The sequence below is a fragment of the Tyto alba genome, unplaced genomic scaffold (assembly GCF_018691265.1).
Source record: "Tyto alba isolate M040663 unplaced genomic scaffold, T.alba_DEE_v4.0 Super-Scaffold_40, whole genome shotgun sequence".
In the NCBI taxonomy this organism is placed as follows: domain Eukaryota; kingdom Metazoa; phylum Chordata; class Aves; order Strigiformes; family Tytonidae; genus Tyto; species Tyto alba.
Window position 1 is genome coordinate 48,154,821 of NW_024881316.1, and position 26,327 is coordinate 48,181,147.

At 37.8% G+C, this 26,327-nt stretch overlaps 1 protein-coding gene across 2 annotated transcripts in view; it reads right to left on the reverse strand.

Moving 5' to 3' along the window:
• The window catches only part of MSRA (methionine sulfoxide reductase A), a 290,424-nt gene that overhangs the window by 225,438 nt on the left and 38,659 nt on the right, over positions 1-26,327 (reverse strand). The window contains exon 1 of one of the 2 annotated variants that reach the window (XM_042803095.1): positions 18,066-18,108. The exons of the other annotated variant lie outside the window; for it this stretch is intronic. Within the exon in view, the coding sequence (XP_042659029.1) occupies positions 18,066-18,093 (28 nt within the window). The 5' untranslated portion in view covers positions 18,094-18,108. Of the gene's footprint in view, positions 1-18,065; positions 18,109-26,327 lie in introns of those variants that run through there. 2 annotated transcript variants of the gene reach the window in all.

The following is a 26,327-nucleotide window of genomic DNA, read 5'->3' on the forward strand; positions in this document are numbered from 1 at the left end:
ACATGGGAGACTCCAACTCAAAATAGGAAAGGATAGTAAATTTATCATAGACCTGATCAAAAGCTGTGGCAGGGCTCAGTAAGACAGTGGGCCCTGCCTAGTCCTCTCACAGGCAAAGCCCTGAGCCATCTGCTCTAAATGCAGGATGTTGAACTAAAGACCTTGGGAGGTCTCTTCCATCCGGCATGGTCCTAGGACTCTCTCACTAGGTCAGGGACAGCATTCATCTCTTAAGTTTTAATGATCCTTCATTCAAACAAAACCACCCAGAGTAATTCTTTGAAAAGAGCTGGGAGAAGTAAGTCCCTCCATGAAACTCCGAAAAGGCTCTTGAACCTCCTACAATCAGAAAACAAAGCAACGCTATTATAATGGAGTTGAGAAGGGGGTTTCTTTTTTAACTGAGAGGCTAGCCAAGAGCAGACATGGCTGTCCCAAGACAAAGGAGAAACGCCATCTCTCAGACAAGCCAAGAGCTGCAGGAAAAGGGCCCTGGAAACCTAATCTAACCTCAGGGACAATGGAGAAAGTGAGACATGAAAGGGTTGCCAGAATTCACTGGTTTTGTCTGGACTTGACTACCTTTCAAGCCATGTAAACATTATCTGTTTGCTTAATCTATCGCAAGTCTCTGAACCACAAACCTCCAGTGCTGACATGACGAGAGTTCTTGAAGATGGAGAGTTTACATTAGCGAAGTTCAAATAACTGAAGAGTTAAATCACCATGTGTCAGTTCTTCAGGGAGATAAGGAGCAAATCTGCTTCCCCAGACTGCACATCAGCCTCCAGAAGCAATTCAGGGGCTTGGTTTAAATCCAAGAAGCTCGGAGATGTCTAAAGGGATCTCACGCAGAACCATGCAGGAAGGACATGAATCGAATAATTCAGGAGAAAAGAATGCCAGTAAAGAACCAAAATAGCAGTTTTACTGAACTTTAGCTATGAGCTGGCACCAAGTAAATAAACCTAAATGGCAACCAAACAACTTTCAGACTCTTAAGCTAGGAAGACTTAAAAATTTACTTTGTCCACCTATTATTATAGCTGAATAGGTATGAATAAAAGAAAGGCAAAAGCTTTGGAAGGAGATATTTGTTGTACTCCGTTCTGAAAGCCAGCATCACGATCTGAGCTTGAAATGCTCTTAACATTTCTGTGCAGGAGTACTATTAATACAGAACAAATGCCGCCAAAAACCTGGAAAATATATATTCAGATAATCTTTTCAGTGGGGCTATTTTGGGAACCAGAATATTTTGCCAAGAATTTGATCAACACAGACTACAGTTTATAGACTGAAGTTTAGCAGAAAAGTATCTTCTGTTTATTCTTCCCAATACCATAACTTGAGTGAATAGTGTGAACTCAGGGAGTAATTCAGATAAATAGGAGCAGAGAAGTGACCAAAATAATTTATGTTGGTTAAAGTAATCAGTGAGAATTATAAAATACAAAATGTGCTTTATTTTGATGACTATGTGAAAGTTACCTAGCAGTGGAACCTGCGTTTTCTGTCCATGATGAAAACTGGACTTGTCAAAGCTCAAGGCATCATAATTGTGTACTAGTTTTTTTGTTTCCTTAACTAAGATCCTAGTATCAAAAAGAAAACAGCAGGAACCTTTAATTTTGTATCGCTGGTGACAACAAATTAGTTCATTCAAGGTCTTGATCGTGAAAAAAAAAAAAAATTCTGAGCATCCCTCTATATACCTGGGACTTTTTTAATGGTATACTGCTACCTAGTCTTTCCTTGCCAGAGCAGTGGTAATAAGAAGAGATCTCCATGACATCTCTCATGTCCCTTGTCTCTGCTCCTCTACTGAGATCAAATTAGAGGAGACGATTTTATGCAATAATCGCTGTCATTAACCAAACAAATCACTTTGAAAGTCCATACTCTACTGGGTTTCCTCAAGAATTGACCTGTTTGGGGGCTTAGCAGCTGGAATCGGGGTAATCAGGTAACTGTTTTACAGTAATAAGTGTCTAAGCTAGGAATTCATTGATGTAAATCAGTGTAGTTCCACTGAGTTAAATGTGGCTACATTAGCCACATCAGTTGAAGTTCCCCATTATCTGCCCCTTCCCACCACCTCATCGTGGCAAAAATCTATGTCTGAAGACCATGATTTACACCAGTCAGGTATTTTATTCTTACATAAAACCATCATTTTGCTCTTTTTAGGCACAGGTCTTCAAAGTCGGTGCCGACTCCTATCCTCCCTCACTTTCACCTCCACTCCAGGTAGAAGTTTTGTTGCACTGTCCCAAAAAATTTCAGCGAGACAATCTTTCCCTTCTGTCTTTACAGCTAAAATTGTAAAGGAAAGCCATGTTATTTTCGTCTATAACTATCTCCAATATTCACACATTGCACCTTCTCATTCCACACAAAGCATAGCTGAGTTCACCACAGTTACTTGTCACCAAATTCTTCTGTTAGACCCTACTGCAGACACCAAGTTAAAACTTTCTGTGTGTAATACTTTCAAGCAAATTGTACAACCTTCTGAAACTCTATAACCAACTGCTACTATAATATTGTTACTGAGATTGATGCACCAACAATGAATTTCTACACACTTTCTGGCCATTTTCCCATGTATGTTTTTTACTTCATGCTGAATTTTGCACTCAGAGCATCCCAATACTCCCTCGTTTCTCCAAATTCTTTCGCAAAATCAATTCTTCCATAGACTTGACGAGCAATTAGCAGTTAAAGATCACTGTAATGATTGGGTAAATGTGTAGGACTAAGGGGTGGTGGCAACGACGTCTGGTCTTCACCACAGGGAACTGTCTGGGTACCACTATCGTAGCAAACCACAGAACATACCGGTCCATCCTCTGGCACGACACCAGTCTGGCCACATCCACACGAATCTCTCTCATCTTCCAAACCAGGTTCTTGTCTGCACTGCCAAAATGTGCCCGGGGAACGTCTGACAAAATGCGAGTTAGGTGGGACCAAGAGCCTTAAGAGTATATAGAGCACATTAAAAGTACACAGAATATGAGTTTCAGCTCTCAGCAATTTAATTTACTAGCATGAGCATAGCCTGCCTGCACCTATTTTTTATCTCTTTCCATTCCCACACTTCTGCTTGCCTTCATATGTCTGATTTGCAACAGCAACCATTTCTCCTTGTATAGATATACATGCAGCATACAGCACATTGGGATATTACACCAACACTGACGTATCGTTTCTAAAATCGTATTTTCAGAGTTGATGCTTGTTTTTCACATAAATGAATAACTCATGCAGGAATGTGAAGTGGTACAAGAGTTGTACACAGCTAAGAAGAATATATTTACAAAGTTCTGCCTCTTTTTTCTCACAGTTTTACTGCCATTTCCTCAGCTCAAACTGACTGTAGTATCTCCTTCAAGAACATTTTTTCCTCTTGTTTGGAGTTTTGTAGTTGTTGCAGATGATATGGAAAGGCAAATAAGAGAATGTTCCTTACTGATTTCTGATGTGAAATAAAACCCTGCAAGTAGCATTTTAATGCTTTACTCCAACATAAATCTAAGTTATTCAGAAGATGGCATTAAAATACTGAAAAAATAAAATTAAAATTGCAGACAACAAGGAATTGATAGCAATCTATATCCCAAATATTTCTTCCTAAATCATTAACTTGAATAGACTTTCCAAGTCATTTATTTAATTTCAATAACATCAGTGCACATTCATTTGCTCCCCTTGCCTGGGACAGAACTTAAAATATGTGTCCTGAAAGATCCCTTCAACATGATTTTACAGGTGTTCTTTTTGTAAAATTCATAAAATTAGTAATCATTCATTCATCTATTTACCTATTGCAAATAACTCAATTTCAGTCCTCAAACTCATGTTTTTAAACCTCCAACTGGTTTAAAATGTCAATCACCCTGTTAAAAGGAATCTAAGATATACTGGACCAATTCTGTTCCCATTAGAATTAAAATGAAAAGTTGCCTTGACTTTGTTGAAGTGAGATTCAATTTTAAAACACTGTCCAGAAAAAATAAACATTTATATGCACAACACAGCATATGACAACAAATGTTAAATACGATGAAAGAAGACGATTTCTTCTTCTAAAAGGAAGTTTTACATAAACAACACATAAATAATTTTGTACATATAGCAGAGTGAGTATTTACCACCCATATGGAAAAATAACATTTTTCACATTTTTAAAATGTAATCATTTTGCTCTCAGTAGTTACTTAGGCAAAGTAAACACAGCATGCCAATGAAACAGAAAATTAATATACATCATATTTCTCCATGAAAAACAGTATTTCTCCATAATTATACTGGGTCAAATTTAGAGGATGATGTGCTCAGTAATTCGGAGATGTACCATAAAAGCACTTGCAATAGAAAAATTATATATATTTTTAAGAAACTGAATTGCAAATACCAGTCTCTTTTTAGCAGAAGGAAGAAGTTAATCTTCATTCTACTAACAGTAAATCTTGTCATATGACACTGTATCTTACTGGTACACTTAACCTCAGCTTTATGGCTGCAAGCTATCAAAATTCACAACTGATAAAACGAAGAGTCAAATCAGATCCTTGATCCTGGAATTTACACTCAGAATTTTTTTTTAAGTCACAAGTTGTACTGAAGACAGGATTATTTATTATGTCATGTTGAAGAGCCATAGCCCTCTTTACAAGCTAAAACCACTGAAGTCAGTGAAGTCACACTGGGCTTACCATCTTCTAAACATTCTGGTTATCTGAAAATTTCCTTTTTTATTACAGCAGCTATCTAAGTTCACATGCTTTTGCTCTCACATCTCAATACCTGCAGTGTCACTTATGATGGTGTATGCTCAGTTTTTATTATAGAAGAAACCTGGTACTTCCTCTGTTGTTTCAAAATATTGTGAACTTCCCCTTTTAATTGGGGGGGAAGGCTTTCATTTGTATTGATTCCTTTTAACTGTGTTGCAAAACCCTTATCCTTTTGCTCTTTTTGCTATGGAGTGCTTTGCTGACCCAATGCTTCCTTTCTCCCTCCCGTAGGCATCCTAACCATAATGCAGCCTTTACTGCCACATGACTCCAGCTTTGGGAACACATCGTTCACTGAAACACAAATGTCAGAAAAAGGTTCACATACAACCCAGCAGAAGCTAGATCAAGCCACTACAGCCATATGATGGAAATTTTATACATAAAAATGAAAATATTTTTTATACTGCTATATAATTTCCTGGGGCTAGAGTACCTGTACCAGGAAATGGCAGTTTACTTTGCATAGGCAATATGAATTTTATGTACTGCTTGTAACAATGCTATTGTCATATTGAAACTTGGTACACCCGGAGCAATGAGAAGAAACCTTAGGCAGGATTTATGCACATCCACAATAAATTCTCATCTTGCTATAGATAGTCTTTGGATGGCCCTTTTGTTATTGCAGAAAGAATCTGACAGTGTTGATAACGACACAACCCTGTATCTTGCAGTGCCTTTGAAAGCTCAAAAAGAACCTGTCAGTTCAAAAAGTAACAGAGAAAATCTTCTTCTGACTTTAAATCATGGAAAGAAATCAGTGCATCCACAAAAATAGAGGAAAATGCCTTGAAAAGCCTTTGAAAGAACAAAGAACTAGCAATAACAACAAAAAAGAAACAAAACTCTTGCTGCTTTTTAGGTGACATACACAAAATCCAGCAGTGCAGAAGTCAAAATGTTAAAATTTGTGCGAGTGCCACAGAGAACCCTGAGGGAGCTTACATTAGCACAACAAAAGTTTGCATATATAAGCTTTGATGAAATGAGTATGCACTGTTCTGTGCAGAATATGACGTTACAAAAGGTGTCAAAACTGCTGTGAAGATTATTCTGATGATGCCTTTAATGGAACAGAGAAAAAGAATTATTTGCTAACATTTTATAGCCTCTTCCTGTTGAAGAACTGCATCGTACAAAGGACAAAAGTGGATCTTCCTAGTTGGTAGAACAAAATCTTTTTCAGGTGTTTAATCTAGGTACCAGTCGCTAACGAGGTAGTCTCAGAATCATCATGGAGGTACAAAAAAACACACTGAAAGGAATCCTTAGGAATAATTTAGATACACTAGTGCTATGTTCTATACTCTCACAGAAGTAATCTTTATCTAGTACACTTCTGCCTGACTTCCCATGCCAAATGTTCAGGTACTGCTCAAGACGTTAATAGCTTTATTAAAACACAGCTAACTCATTTCTACAAGTACCAGTAGAAAAGGATCTTAAATTCAGGACATCAGGGAAAGAATTCTATGAATGCAGAGCTGTGCTGAACTCTTCACTTAATTGAAAGCTTTTAAAAGGTTTTGAGGTAAGCGCCATACAGTAGCATTTTAAGACAGAAAGACGAGGCCTGATTCTCTTACCACCGCTCATATTAAAAACACTGGGTGCAATGTTCACAGCGCGCTGTGAGCTTCAGACCTGCCTGCCATTCAAATTAATAGAAGATATGAATAAAAACCCTTATCGGCTGCTCTGAGCCATTGACTGCATTTCAACAAGCCCTTTTTTACAGCATTACGCTATTCAAATAATTCATTCAAGTCATATTAAAATCGCAAAATCAGGTGCTCAAAAGTTTGGAAATGCCAGAATTTTGACTGTCCACATCCATTATAGTAATCTGCTTGTGTGTGTGCATCGCGACACGGATGCAATTATGTCATTAGGTTTTTCCTGGCAGGATCTCAGCTCTGTTTTGCGAATAGGATTTTATTCAGTATTTCATTTTATCCCAGCTCTGTCTAACAGCCTGTATAAGCTCTTCACTGCTAAGATGATGGCACCCAAGCAATTGCCCTGCCAAGGCTGGAGGCCCCAGCCCAGCTCCTGACCCGCCTGGTCTCACCGCTCACAACAGTCAGCTTCATCCACCCAGCACAAACTAAATTTTGCACCACTTAATGGTCACCAACGCAGAAAAGTATTCCAGTGGCTTTACTACATGTAACTGATCTGTTATAAATAAATCAGTACGTGTCGTGTATTTCTTATTCAAGCCATTTTAATAAAATGCTTGTCCCCACAGACTGCCAAGATCGAAGTAACTTACCAAAACTTTTCTGAGCACAGGCTGTAAAGCTGGGCTCCACGAATTACTAACTGGATCGTGTGGCAGATACTCAATATCTGAAACGCAAGCAGTATTACACTTCATTTAGCTAGCTTCTTGAGAAACACATGCCAACACCCAGCAGCCCAAGGAGGTCAACAGAGAATGTGAAAATATCTGTGCCCCTCTTCCTACACAAGCCTGGAAGCTTTGACAGTCACAACTTAAAGAAATAAAATTGTTTTTTTCTTATTTGCTGTGTACATGGTGATTTATTAAGTTAAAGAAATGACATTCAGTTTGATTCAGTGAATAACTAGAAATTCAGGATTCTGCAGATGCGGGGTTTAGGGCAGGACAGAAGTTCAGGGTGCTTAGCACAGTTCCTTACTCCGTGTTTCAGAAAGGGAACAGATTTCTCAAGATGTCAGGAAGAGAAAAGAAAATAGCTTGACTTAAAACTGCCAGACAGTCTCCTTTGGGAAGATGTAGGTTAGTATTTGTACAACAGCATTTAGGCAGCTTCCAATCCCCGATTCGGGTAAGTAGTTTTGAGGCCTGTTCCATGACTCCATCCAACCATCCCACAACTTCTTGGGAGAAGTTATATACAAGACTGGATGCAATTAATGAGAATTGCCATTGTGTCCTCAGAAAATCAGAGATATCACTACTCAAAATATTCTAAATAAGATGCAAAAAAATTCATAAAAGGCAACATGGGCTCAAGTCTCATTTTAAATGTTCAATCACATTTTAAAGCCACCTACTTAACAGCAAAGGCATAAATATACAAAGTAATCAATTTTATCAGGTAGGTGGCAACATACAAGTTTGCATCTTAGGGCTGGTTTTCAAATTAAATTGTCATTTTTTAAATTACAAACACTAGTTTATGCTATAATTTAGTATACCATGAATAGTCTATCTAAATAAATGTTCACTTCCTGTCTAAATATGAAAATAATGCTTTTGCTATCATATAAAACTAATTATTGTAGTTTTGCATGGCAATTTTTTTCAAAATTGCATTATGAATTATTCATGATGTTGAGTTTAATACAGTAATTTTAATGATAATATCTCATCAAAAGTTTTTTACAAAGAATTAAACACATCTTTAAACAAAAGAAACAAAGACTACCAAGTTAAAATCATTCTTTCTGTAGTTTTAGAGAGATTAAAGTTACAAGCAAATACAAACTCGGTCTCTTCAAACCCAGGCAGTTATTTGGATTCAGGGTGACACTTCCAGCCACAGAAAATTAACATGTAAACGCCGTGCTAAGCCAGAACAAATTGCAGACAGTATTTGAGCAGAAAATATTTCCTTGGAAGTACAATGTTGCACTGGCTAGGTGTCAACTAGTTTTAATTCCACCTTCACAGTCTTTTCTATAATTTTTTTTTTTTTTTTTACAGTGTATGACAATTAGGGGAAAATGTGCATTTTGGAGATTGATGCTGAAGGAGAGGACAAAGAGAGAAGAATGCCCCAATGTGACAGCCAATTGCCACAGTTGTATGTGGGAAAATCTTAACATGGAAAGCATGGATTGATTTCACACATACCGGAATGAGGCAAACCCTCACACCTGAGAAAACCATGACTCGTCCACACTAAGATTGTATCATGGACTAACATGTTTAAACGGGATATTTTGTGGAGAAACAAAGCCAGCAAAGCCTGGTTTCCTGTAGATTTGTAAAGTTTGCTCCCTCCACTTTCTCACTGATCACAGCTCCTCTCCAGGTGTCATTTAACCCTTTTTTTACTGCTGAAGAAGCAGGGTGAGGCTAATTTGAGGCCATGCTGATTAGAGAGCCACAAGGGCGTACTGGTTGACTTGCCAACTACCCCTAAAGCAGAAGAACAGAATTCCCTTTCCTATCCATCAGTGTGAGGACTCACTGACCCCTCTCCTTCAAGTTTCACCGTTCTTCCTTCAAATTGGCTTGAAGCTGGCCAGCTGATTCAAAAGTTATTGGGAACAACGAAGGACCGACATGGAGCACAATCACAGCAGCTTTGTTCAGTTATAACACAGAGTTACAGGCTGAAAGTCTTTTTTTCCCTCCTTGGGCAGAAGGAGATGAAGAAGAAATAAGAGAGAAATACATGTCCAAAACGCTCTGGATATTTAATGTCTTCTCCAAAGTCTCCTCAGTCTTCGGCCAGCAAAAGAACTAAAGGATAAATTAACAGCTTTGAGGACATCTTAGCAAAATTATTCCTCCATTAGGCTCCAGTGACCAGTGGGAGAACATTACCAGTTCCCCACTAAGAGCCAGAGGGTCAGATGGTCACACATATTCTCTATTCCTACGCAACAGTGATTCGAATAATCTTTCTGTAAGCAAACTGGCTAGTGTTTTTTTCTTTTCATAAAAAGCTTTTTTCCTCTATTTTTCCTGCAGTTGAACGTATATAAAAGATCAAGATACAAGGATAGTGGATTGTATATTATCTTCTGTGTCATTATATCAGATCTGTCTATCAAAGTTCTTCTTCACCTCTCTCTTGTCACAGTTCATTATAAAGACCTGTTCTTTTATGACTAAACGATAGTGTAATATTAATCCTTACCAAATGTAAAAGAGAAGATATGATAGCATGAATTTAATAAAAAAGCTTTTATTCACCCAGGCATTTTTCTGAGAATATCCAATAGAATAGCACATCTCAGACCCTGTATGAATGGAAGCATATTTTCCTGAATGAGTTAAAATTTTATCTTCAGCCCACAGTTGTACAATTCATAAAGTCTAGATAGTCAAATCATTTTCAAAAAAAGTCAGATATTAAGATAAACACAATTCACACTGGAAGCTATTTTATATTGAAATTTATGGTTTAATTGTTATTCTATTAGGAAGGGACCATCTGGGTCACTGAGTCCAACCCCATGCTCTCAGCAATACACCGGTCATATCATTTATACAACATTTAAGTGATTTGCTTTATTACTGCCATTGGGAGGCCAGTCCAGAACTTAATGTTTCTAATTTTTAGAAATGCTCTTCTAATTTTCAGGTCACCTTATGTCATGAACAGTGCCTGTATTCTTAGACCAGCACTGCTCTTCAGTGTAGGCAGTTCCTTCTCCATCTTCCTTGTATTGAGAGTTGATCTGAGATTCAGGCAAGAAGGCTTTGCAAAAGGATGAGGGTCAAAGTTACTTTTGGTGCATTGCCAAAGATCTTCTGTTATTCAAAACACACCTGATAAATCACTTGAGTGAACAGAGTATCATTTACCCCACAGTAAAGTGTTATTGGAAGGTTTGTCTAATCTGCCAGTATAATATCGCTAGTTTGCTTCTGGGTTTTTTCTCCTACATGTCAAAAATTCATCTTTATTAGTTTATTCCTTGACTTTCTCTCCAAGAAAACAAGTTCCTTTCAAAGCAGGATGTACTGGAGACAGTTCAATCCAAAATTTCATCCCTGTGGCTGCAATAAAAGGCACATCCACATTAAGAATTTTAGCTCCAAGTAGGAGTATACTTTTCAGGCAAACCTTGTGATAATCTCCACTTAATTACTCTGTTTCACATGAAGAATGGTCTCCGAGTGCATAAAGTTGATTCCTCTTGGATAAAACCAAATTGGAAGATTCACTCCAGAAATGTACCACATAGGATTCAGCCCATAGAGCCAGACTAAAGCTAGTCCAATGTAAAAATCCCTGAAATATCTGCAGCATAGACATCAGATCCCTCAACACGATCTAAAAATCTACTTCTATTGGTTTGCACTAATTCCTCCTGTGGATTTAGCCAAGGAGATACCATGGTTGCCACCTCCTGCCCTGGAATATGCTCAGCACTATCCAAACAGACCCTGCACCTCAAACATCCCCACTGCATAACTCTACAGAAGCACACACCTGTGGATTTGCAAACATTGATCTGCCATTTGGACACCCCCTCACTAGTTGTAATCACCCTCCAGAAAAGCATAATAAGAAAAAAATCAGTTAGCTAACTGTGTACTGAAGAATAATTCCTAATGTGCATAGATGACCTGCATCCACCCTTAGAAATAACAGTATAAGAACAGTTCTAATACAGTGCAGAGGCTATTAACACATTGAGGGTAATACAGGCAATCCTCTGTGCTCAAAACCTGTCATGCAAGAGGTTGCACAAGAGAACTGTGAGATTAAAAATGTCTTCTGCACATACAGGTCAAATAACTTCTCCCAAAACAGGTTTTAAGCTTTTGAAATATAAACCTAAATTCATTGTAAAGACTCCAGATGTAATAACAATCCCCTAAGAAGTCGCTCCATACTTCAGTGATCGTTGCAGCTAGCAAACCAACCCTTGTTTTGGAGATTAATTTATCTATTATTGACTTTAGTCTTTCTATTTACAGTTCTCTCTGCAAAACTAAAATGCCACCCATTAGCAGGAATCTTCTCCACCTATGTCATGGTTTAAACTCAGGCAGCAGCCAAACAAGAAGAAAAATTAGCTCTATCCCAGCTGAAACCAGGACAACATACAAATACCCACATACAAGGAGAGTTGCCTTTCCATCTTCTCTTCACTGAGAATTATAATTTGAGTTTTTCAAGATCCACATCATAAGGCTTGCTTTTCAGCTTCCATTTTTGTGGCTGACCTTTATTACTCTTCACTATTTCCACATCCTTCTCATCACAGAGAGATCATCAACAGATGTATAATTCTTGATGTAGTCTTACCAATGATGTAGAGCAGTTTCAGAAACTATTTCTAATGATGGAGTAGCACTATTGCTTCTTTCTTCCATTAAGAATTACCGAAAAGTAAGCCTTTTGGTAACTTTTTCAAAGAATGTATGGGCTGGATGTTCAAAAATAAAGTATTGGCATGCATAACTTCCATAAAAATCAAAATGGAAGATGGATGTTTACATCTCTTTGAAAATCCAGTAGGTAACGTTTCTACAGTATTTACCACTCTCAAATACGTTGTTGAATGCAGCAGCATTCCTTTAATATCCTTAGCATGCCCACAAGAAAGTGCTATTTTCCTTACTGAAAATAATATATTCCAAACACCAAAAGGTTTGACCACAAACAACGTGCAGATTTCTCCAAGCTGGCTACTCTACCAGTTTCTATTAGGCAGTATTGCTAATGCACATCAACCCAGTCTATCACATACTTTGATAGATTAAATTTCAGTCTTCTGCACAGGATCCTAAGAGGATCCAGATCCATTTTTGTTGCACCTTTATAAAACATTCTAGCCATCAGATTAAGCAGAACAACTACTGACACCTCCGGTTGAAATGATAAGCATGCAGGAGTCACACAGCCAGAAGGAGAACAAGCAAGGTCTATGACTTGGTAGCACAGTGGCCAGAAGACTTTACATTTTTCCTGTTATCTCAGAGAGGAAATTTGAAGAGAAGATATGAAAAAAACAAAATTTAGAATTACTGTTTCATGACAATTTTAATTTCACTCAGCCAGGCCCTACATCTCCTCTAAGGGCGATGTTTTCAAGCGACTCTATGTTTGCACTGTGACCAGGGTCTCAAGATCCCTCAAGATGACCGATTAAAAGGGAGAATTGTGAAAACTCACAGAAGTCAGCAAAAGAGGAGAGCTTACACAAAAGACTAATGTTTAATTTTTAGAAAATAAATAAAAATAAAACTACAGCTATCCAATATCCCTCATAATATCTTCTCTAAAAAATTGTTGTTTCTCTTCCTGGATAATTACTAATTAACGTCGACCTACAATGGCACCATCCCAGGGCTTTGCTTACATCCAGCAGAGCAAGGTCACAGCTTAGCCTGTTCCTCTTCACACTATATAAACAGTTATCTTAGTCAATCATCCCTTCACGTCGTGCATGTCACATTTTCATGAAGCAGCATAAACGATGATGGCACATGTTTTGTGGGTTAAATTTTCTTGTGTGCTTTTAACAGCATTAAATCTGCTGTAAAGCAACTTTGTAGAAAGAACCTCCTGGAGTTGAGAATTCATTAGCATGCCAAAGGAACTTGTTCCAGCAAAGATGATTACACAAATACCCCTGTGAGAAGGGGAAAGTTCTTTGAAATGTCTCTCATGGTTCAGAACAGCATCTTATAAAGTGTAGAACGATTTCTGAACTGCCCAGATATGCAGAAGGAATAAATTTTCACATATCTTATCCATTTTAACAGTGTTACTTGGTACACTCACCTAAAACATCTTTAGAAACTGGAACTTTTACCAGTACAGAGAAAATCAGTGTATATAATGTAGATAAAGACAAAGTGACATTCCATGAGTTAAAAGATTTGCTCCCTGAATCAGTAAGTAGATTACATGCCCCTTTTTCTTTTTTTTTTTTTTAATGTAAAACAAGACCAAAAAGCCACTCAAACCAAGAATGACATGAAATGGTATGTAGCTGAAAGAGCAAGACAATGATTCTAGCATCCAAGTTTATCGACAGTAAATTTTTAGCTATCCTCATATACCAAAAGCTTGATATAAAATAAAAAGTTTCTGTCTTCTTACATGCTTCTTCTGCTCCACTGAAAGTAGTATTCGCTTTTAAATGCAAGTTTAACTTAGTTTTAATGGTAATATTTACAGGAGATAGAGTGAAAACATGAGGCAGATTAGGCCAAACCTAAAATCCTAATGAGAATAATGAAATAGCAGAAATTAATCAAATGAATGTCAAGACCCATATCAACAGTGAGACAGAAATCAGGAATACAGGAACATTGTAAGTCACGGGTATAAAAGGGTATTTAGAAGCTTTGTTATGAGCAGGTAGACTGTGATAGTAGAAAATGGGATATGAAAATAATGGAAAATGGGCTATGTAAAGCCATGCACTGGTTTAGGAAAAAAGAATTCTGGGGCTGTGCATAGCTTTAAATTTTTAATACCTTTAGTACTTTAAATACACATTTTTGCCTCTGTAAGAGCTGTGACATCATGACATAGATAAACAATGCACTGGTAGCCACGTATCGTCAAATGGCCTTGAATCATTGCAGACCCCTGGGCAGCAGTGCTGGCAACGTAACGTGCCACGGGCAACGCCATCCCTCACCCCCAATCCACTTGGATCACAGCAGCACAAACTCTAATCGTTTCTGTGAGCAACAGCAGAGTCTCAAATGCAAGATGTTGCTTATCGACTCTAGATTCAGGACTTCTGGTCTGGCTGATGGGGCACTTGGATGGAGGCAGGGAGACCTGAGTTCTGTTTCCAGCTGTGGCAATATCTTCCGTAGCCTTGGGGAAGGAGTTTCTTGTCTCTGCAGTGTGAACTCATTGATCACTGACCCAAGTTACAACCACCACAAAGGGAAAACACGGTGAGGGCTGAGCTGGCATACAAGTCACCACCGACCACTAAAGACAGATACTCCTCAGCACAGGGGCACTAAGTATTTATTCTTGGAGCTGTTTCACCCTTTACAAGACTAGGATGACCCGACAGCATGGATGACCTGGTATTATGTGGTTAAAATTTGTGTTTCAGCTCAACCTTGTTAGCAAAATTCACAATTTCTTTCCATTCAGCTGGGCTGCAGGGATCATAAAAAAAAATATTTTTACCATTTCTCCACTAAAAAGTATTGAGAAAACACATAGTCAGGAGTAAAAACTGTTTGTTTGGTTGTTTTTTTTTTTAATTTGGCCGCAGTTTTTCCAATTACTAAGAGCTTGAATTTAGTAAGTAAATAGGGAGAAGTAGATTTCTCTATATTTAACCATTTTTTTTCCAAATTGTCTTTTCTGTTGCTAGGAAACTACAATCTCAAAGCATCAATAATGATGAAGAATACTGTAATAAATTTATCTTTATTTTATTAATGAAAGATCAGAACAACTTGTACCTTAAAAGCAATGTAAAACAGAAATGTTTTCACTCAGAGAAATTCTAACACAATAACTCAATGTCTTCAAGACTTGGTAACTACTTAACTGACGTGTGATATACAGCTCTGCAGTATATCAAAACAGAATCCAGTGTATTTACCATACAAAAATATAATAAAAGAGATAATAAAAATGGGTGAAAGGTTTGTATCACCCTTGATCAAATAAAGCATCTGCTTCTGTCCATTAGGAGTGAGATGATCCTTATGTTAAACTATCACACAATCAGACACTGATCCAACATAATTGTAGGATCATGAAAATGAGATGTAAGAACATTTTAAAATAGGCAGTAGTGAAAAGTGTCACTCTGCACCCATAAGGACACAGGAAACCAGGCTGTTAAATAATCCCAACAAGAAGGAGCCAACAGGAGCTTTGGAAAACAACAGTGCAGTGTTATAGATAATAAAACAGAGAAACACATAAAATGCTCTTCAGAATATGGTACGGTATTGGCATTATTTTTGCAACCAACATCAAATGCTTTGCAGGATTCTTTATTTCTTGGATGGATTAATGTTTTAAAGTTTTATTTTTAATAACAATAGATAATACTAGACCTTTGCTTCTTCAATATAAACACGCAGAAAAAACACAAGCTATAAAGTTGTACATAGCTACACTGAAATTATGTATGCAGCTACAGTATTAAAACTAAAATATTTTTAACACAGTCAAAAAGCCACAGTTTCTGAAAAGGCAGTTTCTGCAGCTAAACATCAAAAAGAATGCATGGATTTTAAAAAAGGTAAATGGAAATATGAGAAGGATTACAGGTATTGGGAAAATAGAAGAAAGTAAAAGTAAGAGAACTGATGTTTCTTTAGGATTTGATGATAAGCCTGTGAAGATTTTTTTTAATTCAAACTAGAAGCTTCTCTTTCTTTTAGTACACTGTCTTTGATCCAACAGAAATCAACTAAGACTAAAAGCAGGGATATCGTGGTGTTTAAATTTCTTCCCGCATTTTTCCGGCAGCAAGAACCAGTGTGGGTGTGTGGCAAAATTGCACGATACAAATACAAATCTCAGCTATACAAATGAAATCCGAGAAACACCACAACAAGAGTTCGACGTGCTCGCCACTCAGTAAAAAAACAAAGAGAGCAACGCAGAGTACAAACACAAACCCAAAGCAATTTGGGTAATTTTAACTTATTATTTTCTCAGCCCCTGCAGGAAACTAAGAGGCAGATTTGTCATAGAGAAGCACTCGCTCATCCTCCAGAAATATCTATAGTCAATAAGGAGAGACAGACATTTCGGTTAAGTTCACTGCGTTGGTCTCCAAAGATCTTCAGGCATGACTAGTTCCAGTGACAGCGGGGTACCTGGCTGAGGCACCCTGAATCACAGCGGTACGGCCATCTCCCTTCTCTGAAGTGCCACTTAAAGCTCTTTAAGCAAGGCGTTCGCCTACCATCAATACCTCGCACTTGTTTGATCCATCACTTCTGACAGGCAGGGCTCCCAGAAATGCAGGAATCGGATGTATTTGCCTCAGCTACTAATATCACTCGAGGCTGCATCATCTTTTTGCCAAGGGTTCTAGGTAGACAAGAGTCTGGGAACCCTTAATAAGCTTCAATGGCAACAGCTTACTATTCTCATTTTACCATTCGACTGCTGAAATGCTTTATTTTTGCTTGAATTGGCAACACATGACCAATCTAACAGAGTTCCCTCTCAGATGCATTTTCAGGATACATGTTGTTCACAGGAGCTGAACATGGTCTTCACCACATTCTAGCCTGGACAAATTATGTGAAAGCCCATATGGGGGAGTATAACCAACTACTACACAACTAGCTTTTATATGCCAGCATAAGGCTGTATTATGGCATCTGTCCTGCTCCCAGAAGTAACTCTGGCGGAAGGAAAAGCCCCAAGGCTCCTTTCAGTATCAACAAAGCTGCTACATTGCTGTAGTTTTCACCCTACCAGCCTTTGGACACAACTTACACATTTCTCTCACCAATAAATCACAAGCCGCTCCAGTGAAAGACTGAACTAGAAGCACTAGTGTCTGAGCATAAGCAGTAACAGAATTATCACTGACAGATATACACCAGTGAAAATTTTTAGATAACACAGCATATCTTTTGCTGTGTCACCCAGGTATCACCCTGATACCTACCAAGAAGACAGTGCTCATTTTAAATACAAACTACAGAAAAGCGATGAAAGAACCTTCTGCCATGTATGGATAAGATGAAGCTATTTAAAGGCTGTTTAAACTGTCACTTCTAGATCATAATCATAAGCAAGGTACTGTGTGCGTTTCACAATATGAGGAATAAGGTGGGCTAGCTTGCCAACAAGGATAAATCAAGATGTATATACAGTTAATGAAGAAATAGGACCTCTTGCTGCCAGAGGCTTCGCTAAAACAAAAGCCATAGGGGATGCCATTTGTGCTTGCATTTGTGAGCTGTGCCTGAGTGTTCTTGGGCTGAATAATAAACCTCCTCAGTGCACTGGGGCTGGTTTATGGTTCATGGAAGCAGTTGCTTTGTATTCAAATGTAATATTTTATGCAAGCTTTAGAAGAGTAAGATTCTTTTCCTCTTCACCTTCATTGAAACCTCTTGATATTAAAAACACGGGCATATCACATGCCCCAATTTGGTGAAGCTATGTACTAACATAAGATATAAAAGAAAACCTTGCTGCTCATAATGATGACACAAATTGTTAGTGGATTACTTCTCTTTCCAGCACACTAGCTCTGATGGACTGAGGATCGGGGGATACTGCTAACACGGAGACCCACAGCGGGTTAACTGCCTCCCCCTGGGAACTGCTCTGCTTATGTTGTAGTCAGTGGTAATGAGGTCGCCTTCTTTTGGGGGTTTCCTCTGTGCCTCGTGACCTTAAAATGAGTTCCCGCGAAATTCCATGTCTCAATCCTTCTTTTCACACTCATGTCATAGTTACCCTGAAAGCCACGCTTTCTCATTCCTTACTTTAGGTCTCCTCTGCACATCATCCTCCTTCCTCCCCTTCTCTGACTCATATTCAGATTGCCTGGGGACTCATTTTTATCCCTCCGTTTTCCAGCTTTCTTACTCCCTTATCACTTTACCTCCAGTTCCGTATGCCATCACTGTCATACTGGCCTCCTGATTGTCAGCTGAACCTTTGGCAAGTATAATATTGTTGCCCCTGTTTTTGAAAGAGAAAGAATAATTATCACATCTTTTAAATTAATACACCTAGCCTTAGTCCATATAGCCACGTGTAAAGCGTACACATTTTTATTATACTGAAAAATACTTCATTGTTTTTTTCATTTTGTCATTGGACTGATGGCCACTAAAAATTCTTCTAACAGAGATAGCTCAGAAAAATAAGTGGCAATCTACTTTTATCTTTCAACTGATAAAACACTTCAGTTGAATGAGCCATCTATATTCTGAGAGGTGAGCGATCTCACCTACCTAAGCTGGCCCTGCTCGGAATGGGAAGTTGGACCACAGGCCTCCATAGGACTCTTCCAACCTACATTATTCTATGACTATACAATACAGCGCAAACCTTCACTTTTTAGTTTTCATTTCAAAAACTACAGTATTCCTCTGCTACATAATTATAGTATAGAAGTATTTTTCTACTTAGCTACCATTTTGATTAGCATGATCTACAGAGAAGTGGCGGGGGCAGATGAATGAGGAAGAAAGCCTGTGTATCTGCATAGTTTTGAGGCTACCAAAAAAAAAAAAAAATTAAAAATTAAGGCAAGTTTGAAGATCTCTCTCTGTGTCTTTCTCAGTGTTCATCACTGTTCCATTCTAGCATCTTGTATCTCAACTTGAGGAATTTTGTATCCCCACAGACAGCTTTAACTTCTAGGCTGAAAAACATTTTCACTAACATTAAATAATATAATTACAGCTGGACAGGAATTGATGACTTTCTTCAATAGCAATTGCTAGTGTGCCTTGAGTAAAAATTTGCTGGAAATAATCAATTAATAGATTTTTTTTGTTTTGTTTTGAAAAAAACCTGCAAGTGTTTCAGAAGTATTAAAACATACAGTTGCATATTTTTGAAACAAAAATATCAGCAGCAAGGAAAACTCCAGCTCCACACAAGGAAAAGATTTTTCACAACAGAAGTGGTTAAGCACCAGGTGCCTAAAAAAGTGATAAAATCTACATCCTCAGCAATTTTCAGTACTCAGCTGAGCAAGGCCCTAACCTTGAAGGCAGCCATGCTCAGAGCAAGGAATTGAACTAGGTAACTCCCAAAAGTCCCACCTAACCAAACTCCTTCTGCAACAGTATGAAATAGCAGTATTTTAGCTCATCAGTGTTTGTTTCCAAATTTAAGCATGATAACAACAATTTTAAATAGCTAAACATAAAACATGTCAATATTTTAAATATCTCGACATTTTTATTTCTTTTACCTTCTTCATTTGGTTACAGGTATTTTCAGAATCCTAAAACATATCATGCAAAACAGCTATACCAGGTTGAACTAAAAGCCAGTTCAGACCCTTGCTCTCCCTCCAACCGCAGAGCACAGAAGCAGAGCACACACATATTGACAGATTCCTAGAAAATCTGCCCAGCCTCCAGGGACTTCCTGGCCCAAAGGTGGTACCTGTATTCAGTATCCCCCAGCGGACTTTTCTGCCATGATTTTGCCCAGGCACTTTTAGGAATAGGTAGACTTTTGGCTGAGAGCTATATTTGAGATTTATGTCCTCTGTCCTCTACAACTTCAAAGAAAATGTGTACTAGGTTGATTTTTACAAATACTAAATAATAACTAAATAAGAAATCAAAGCTTTAAAAGAATATTTTTCCTTAGAACTAATTCAGTGGGTGGCTTAATATAAAGAGGTGTAAGATCATTTTCCCTCCAGCAGCTATGTCATTTACACTCTTCAAAAACCTATTCTAAAAACCTGCTGCTGGAATTTCTCTCATTAATCGAGCTAAATAAGTCCCTGAAAGCCTTTGGTAAAACAGACACTAGATTACATTAATTAATCATTTAAATTTTCTTCTGATTTTTCCTTGACTGCCACAGGCAACCCTGCCTCTTCAAAGATAACTACAGTGCAAGAACAATAACTACAGTTCATGAGGGCAGCAAGAGAACTGAAGCAGGGGTACATTAGGTGAAAATTTGAGCCAATTTATTTGAATCATATATCCTACCAATTATGTTGCTCTAAGCAAAGTTAAAATACACTTCTGTTCTGACTTCATTTCCACAAAACAATAAGAAATTAGGGGATGGGGGTGCAGAAATATATTTCATTTTTAAGGAATACTTCTCTTGAGTATACATAGAGGGAAGACATTTATGAACCTGCATGTACCAAAGGCAGGTGACAGCGCATGAGGACTCCTCTTTTCTAAAATTAATTTGGCTCTTCACTGTAAACCTTTTCCTAGATTTGATGCAACCAAAACCAGCCGTTCAGCTATCTCAGTATGCAGTGAATTCCTCATGCTTCCCAAAAATCATCCTCCTACAACCTGTGCTTTTTCCTCCTAATTCTATCCGTTACTGAATAATCCGTTTGATGGTTAAATATGTTTATCCAGTATATTCCAAATTTAGACACAGTAAAAATAAAAATGAACTTTACAAATTGTTAACTAATTGTTGTCAATGTACCATTTTAATACAACACTGTTCATCAGTATACACTGTTCAGAAAAATCATTTTGATGTTAAACTTTTTTACATCGGTGAACTGAGAAAGAGTTACCTTTATTTTATGTACTTATGTTCATAATATTCAAGAATCAAAGACCTTTTACAAAGTGAGCAGCCAGCAGCACTGATCACTTCAATCAAAGAACTGAAAAACTCTGATTTCTTGGGTGATCCCACCTGTTACCATTCCATACAAAGAACTACAGACTCTGCTAAGCTGTTAGTATCCAAAGCATAGAGAACTTCAAGAAGTAAATAGCACGGTTTCCCTTAAAAACAAGATTGAGGATCAGGCACCCAAAATTCACTGTCACCATCAGGTGGTGAATAATCAAGGTTTGATCTCAAACAAAAGTCAACAGTGGGGTGCAGTGATTCATCTCATTGATATGCCTGTAGCACACATTTTTTACTGTGTGTATTTATAAAAACTATAAAATGCAGTGCACAGAGGAACTTCACTGTGAAACCTGCACACTGCCTTACTGGGTGAGAAAGCAGAGCCCACTCCACTAAAAGTTAATAACCTCCTTGTAATTCAAGCAAGCACAAGAGAGATTCTTGCATATGGCGTGTCAAAAAAATAGCATATCTTAGCATGTAGGGTCACTTAGCTGACAGGAACAGAAGCAGAAACTGCCTCCTAGACAAATGACAAACAAGAAATCATGAAGCTGAGTAGGAAAGGAAAGGAAAGGGAGGAAAATTCTAATTTAAGCAAATTTAAACAGCATGTAGTGTATGCACTAGATCCAAGACTGGCCCTACAGACTGACTCATGTATTCATCTGCTTAATTAGTGTCAGTATGGACCAGGAACCTTTCCAAAAGACATTTTGAATGTTGCTATAGTGTTCTGTCAGGTGAAAGAGTTTAGTAGTGTGGATGTGGTCAGACGGACTCAAGACCAGAAAACCGTTCAGTTTACTATGATGATGTAGCCTACTATAGATTTAGAAATATATTTCAGGTGTGATCTTGGGATGGGTCAACCAAGCATGGGTTGATCTCCTTTCTATCAAGTATTTGAAAAGTTTGTAAACATCCTCCACACTGTTTACCATAATTCTAACCTTACTGGTGATGTGTGGCTTGAATGCAGATGACTACCATGAAGCTATTCCACCAACTTCTGGTGGTGTACCTAAAACTGAGGGAGTAGAGCCCTTGTGCAGTAACCAGTCCCCCGGGACGTATTCTCCAACGTGTCCAGAAAGTAACAAGAAGTTTCTCCATCTAGCTGCGCAGTTTATGAACTAGTAAAGCAGGAGTATGAGAAGACAGTATGGGTCCTGGAAGCCAGTGAGAACCCAAAAAAGCTGCCTGGCACAGAAGAAGCACGCTTGAATCCATGGCTTCCTGTGCAGTTTGTAATCTCAGATGGTGATTCACACTCACACTATGAAGAATGGTTTCCTTACATGGAATCAAACTTTTCCCTGTTACTGTCTAGCCGTTCATAGAGAAAACAACTGACAGTCATCTCTGATGACTGAGTTGGATGTGTGATAAGTCCACCCTATCAAACACTACTTATAAACCTGGTGGTCACACACAACGTCAAGTTCAACTTCCAAAATATTTTAAAGTATAGAGACCACTGCATCCAAGTTGATACGTAAATAAATAAGGAATGGTAATGGCCATTTTGCCAAACACTAATCATAAGTACTACATCAGAAAACACTCATTCACTAATTGTGCACTGATCAAATTCATCAACATATGTAGGTCATTCCCCCACAAAAGACATAATTTATGAAAATACTATTCAGACTCTTCTTCAGCACAAAATTACAAATGATGTTACAAATCCTACAATCTTTCGATTTGGATAGTGTCTATTGATTTGTAACTCTATTTGGCAATACCTCTGAATTGACTGTCCTACTAGTTTACCTGCATGTCACACCAGCAACCATATGATCATGGCTGTGTCTGGCTTCTTGCTATTTCAGGTATTTCTGGATTGTTCCTTCCCATTCCCAGAAAGCCTCAAGAAGTGGAAAAAGACTTAAAAATTCTCTGGAAGAGCCCAACAAGATCAGTTACCAACACACAGGGGGATCGATATACACCCAAGTGCTAACAGTTACAGCACCTTGATGATGTGAGGTAGCAGCCCACATTCCCAGTTCAAAACTAAGGAGATCTCAACCTTCTTAAAATTCATTTGGGTGGTACTACTCAAGTTCTTCGATAACATCTACTTACTACTGGGTTACATATCCCAGGGGCTGCAGAAAATAAGTGGATATGTGATCTGAAGTTGAGTAGACTCCCACGGGGAGGCAAGGGATCCTCACTGGCACTAAAGCCACCACTGCACTCCCTGTTCCCTCAGACTGAATGACTTCAGTGAAATTTAGGCAGGTTGAATCTCACTTAGAAGCCGTCCACATGGAAGGTGCTGTGATTCACCTTCATTTGAAGAAAATAAATGTATAACATGCTTATACAAAAACTCCCAGAATGGTGATTAACGTTAGAGTGCCACAAATCAGGGGGAACTCAGCTTTTATTTGTGAATCCTCTGAACGCAGGACAAAGCCATGAAGGAAAGGAACAGGAATGCTCTAAGACAGAAAGTACTCCATGACTAGTGATAGGCAAGGATTTATAATTAATCAACAACAGGAATGCAGCACTGTTTTACAAGGCAATAATCCAGCTCCATTCCCCATGGTAAAGGCTAGAAGAATGAAGGCCGAGTAGTTTTTTCAAACAAGACAACTGGATTATTGCCCCATAAAACAGCATGGCACTGTGATTATTACCTTTGTGTTACATGCTCTTTTAAAACGTTTTTTCCCCATAAATGTTTAAAACCTACCAAGTAAAAAGATCAGAAGAGAAAGGGGACATGGGGTAGAAGGTAAGACATTTAATATGTTCTTCTAATTTCCTGAAAATGTATCAACTAAGAAATGTAAAAGAAGACGTTTCAATCAGAGTTGGGGGTTGGAACTAGATGAACTTCAAGGTCTCTTTCAACCCAAACCATTCTATGATTCTATGATTCTATTACAAATAACAGCAATAAATCCTATTAATAAGCAGCATACTAAGATATTGCAACTCTCTTATTCTTCACACGTATGTTGTTTCTCCCCTTCTGCTACTTTTCTCCCTTTTCACACTCTCCCAAATGCATGAGCAGTTCTTGTTTCATCTAGAATTTTTCCTTACACACTTAAATTTCACATTATACTCAACACACCACATTTCATCAAGCCCACAACAAGGCAAAGACTCAAGTATCCTGGTGAATCTTATTAATGACAGCCGATAAAACTTTAAACCACATCCAGCCTTCACCATCTCCGAAATAACAGGACATCTGAAGAATGCAAGAGCATCTTGTCCCAGTGCCAGAATCCACGCCTTGGCCCAACTGATATAAGGCATTCTGTGCCACCTGATCTCTGGACCAAAAACCAGTCAGCCTTCTTTTATTTAGAACAGCCATATTTAGAACAGACCGGCACATTGCATCATAGCCAATAATGTAACAAAAATTCAATATATCAGCTAAAAAAATCATTCCTGATAAGACAATACAAATACTCCAAGGATGGACTAAGTTCTTCATCTGTAAATTAAAACCAAAGTATTAGCTTCATTCACAGTAGTACTAAATATATATGAGTCACCGAATAAGAACATGATCAAAATAAGAAATTCAGCAGACTCCCAAATCCTTTGTTTCTGATGTTATACATAGATGTGCCACAGCTGCCTCACAAGTTTGACATCTATTCAAGGCATTGAATTTAAAAGAAAATAACAAGTGGAACTTTTACAAATGTTTCATCTCTAAAAACTCTTCTTGCTTCCATTTTAAAAACTTTTCAATTCCGCTAATAAAAATTTCTTTACAAAGGCAAACAACCAAAACAAATATGATTTCAACTGACATTGTTTTGAAAACATTAAATGGAATCCCACTGGGAAATTAAATGGAAATGTCATCTCTAATAATGGGAGAGAATGATTCATAGACAGAATTTTAACATTTTAAAACATGTTACCTACATAATTAGAGGAGCCTGATTTTTCAAAGGACCAGTCTTTTACACCTTCCAATAAAATCAAAGCCTAAAAACAGATTTTGAAAGCCAGTTTCGACATATGTGCTTGAAATATTTGGCCATGCTGCAGAAATTAAATCTGGAAAGCCCTGAAAGCATGTTCCTGCTACCTAAGGCATGGAACTTGCTGGGTTCCAACTGCTTCACTAATGTTTTTTTCGGAATAACTGCTATCACCAATGGCAAAATTACAGCTTGATTTCTAAATATTTGAACTACACAAAATATCTCTAATCTTTCTTACAACATCTTAAACAGAAGCTGTCCATTTAATAATATTGGGATTTAGAAATCTGCAATAGGGTTGACAGAAAAAACTTCAGATAAACACTTAGAAGAAAGGTGGCACTTCCTAGGCTGTGAAGGGGAGGAGAAGATTTTAATTTCATTTACTATCAAAAAAGTAAAGTCCAAGTTTAGTGTAATACAGGCAGAAGGAAACAAGAAGGATAGACAGCAAAGGTTCAAGCCCCACTATTACATCCAAGTCCCAGTATGGCTTGTGACATACAAGTCTAGCTCAGCTAAAACAGAGTTAACAACACAGAACATTTTCCCCAGGCCTTTTCAATTTTATATAAAGCCCATTTTATCTGAAATTGCTAAGCAGTATTCTTAGATTACTAATAAAACTGTTTAAAGGATACTGTGGGGAGCCTATTCATCAATATTAAAGTCACTGTACCGTTACACTGGCTTATTGGACTTCGCTGGACAAGGATATTACTCTAAGTGTTCCCAAACTGTGACCCCCATACTAGTAATCGCAGGCTGTCGTAGGTAATCCACAAAAAAAAAAAAAAAAACACCATTATTTTTATGTGTATCATTAGCTCTGCAACTTTGATGAAGTTTGCAGTCCTCTTCCAAGCACACACAGGAGTGTGGAAAAAATGACTTTTGTGTCATTTAACCACTCAATGACAAGCTAGAGTCTAAAATTTTTAAAATACAGGGAGTGCTCTTTCTCAGTGGACCCTGTGCTGCATGAGAAGGTGGCAAAACCTTTATCAACTAGGTTGAATTTCTCAATTTCCTCTTCAGTGAATTGTAAGATCTGTGTGGGTTCTCTTTGGGGTGTAGCAAACTTGGAGTGTGCTCATAAAACAGATGAGTGCCTGAGTGCCGAGGATTATTTGATATCCCATTTTCTGGAGTGCTCAGCACCTGATAGAAGTAATGGGAGCCACAAATTTATTTTCAGCATATTAAGAACAGAATGTTTGGAGACATAAATTTTCAATAAAAAGGAAAGCAGGAGAAATATTAACTCAGATGTTGAGGCTAGTAAAATAAGGTCTAGTGACTTTAGTTACAGTGCAAGGGAGAATGGTGCTGTGATAATAAACAAACATTATCACCTCCATTATTATGACCATTAAAAATGAAGCAAGTAAAATTAGAAAAGTGAGAAGATTCAATAAAGCGGAAATTTAATAAAAACTCTCAGCAGTAGTTAGATGCACTTTTGTGTGGGACAAATTTCCTTTTAGTGTTTAAACAATGAAAGAGCAAATAAAAGTAATTTTAAATGCTCAGACATGAATCCATGACTACATATCGTATTTCATACTGTT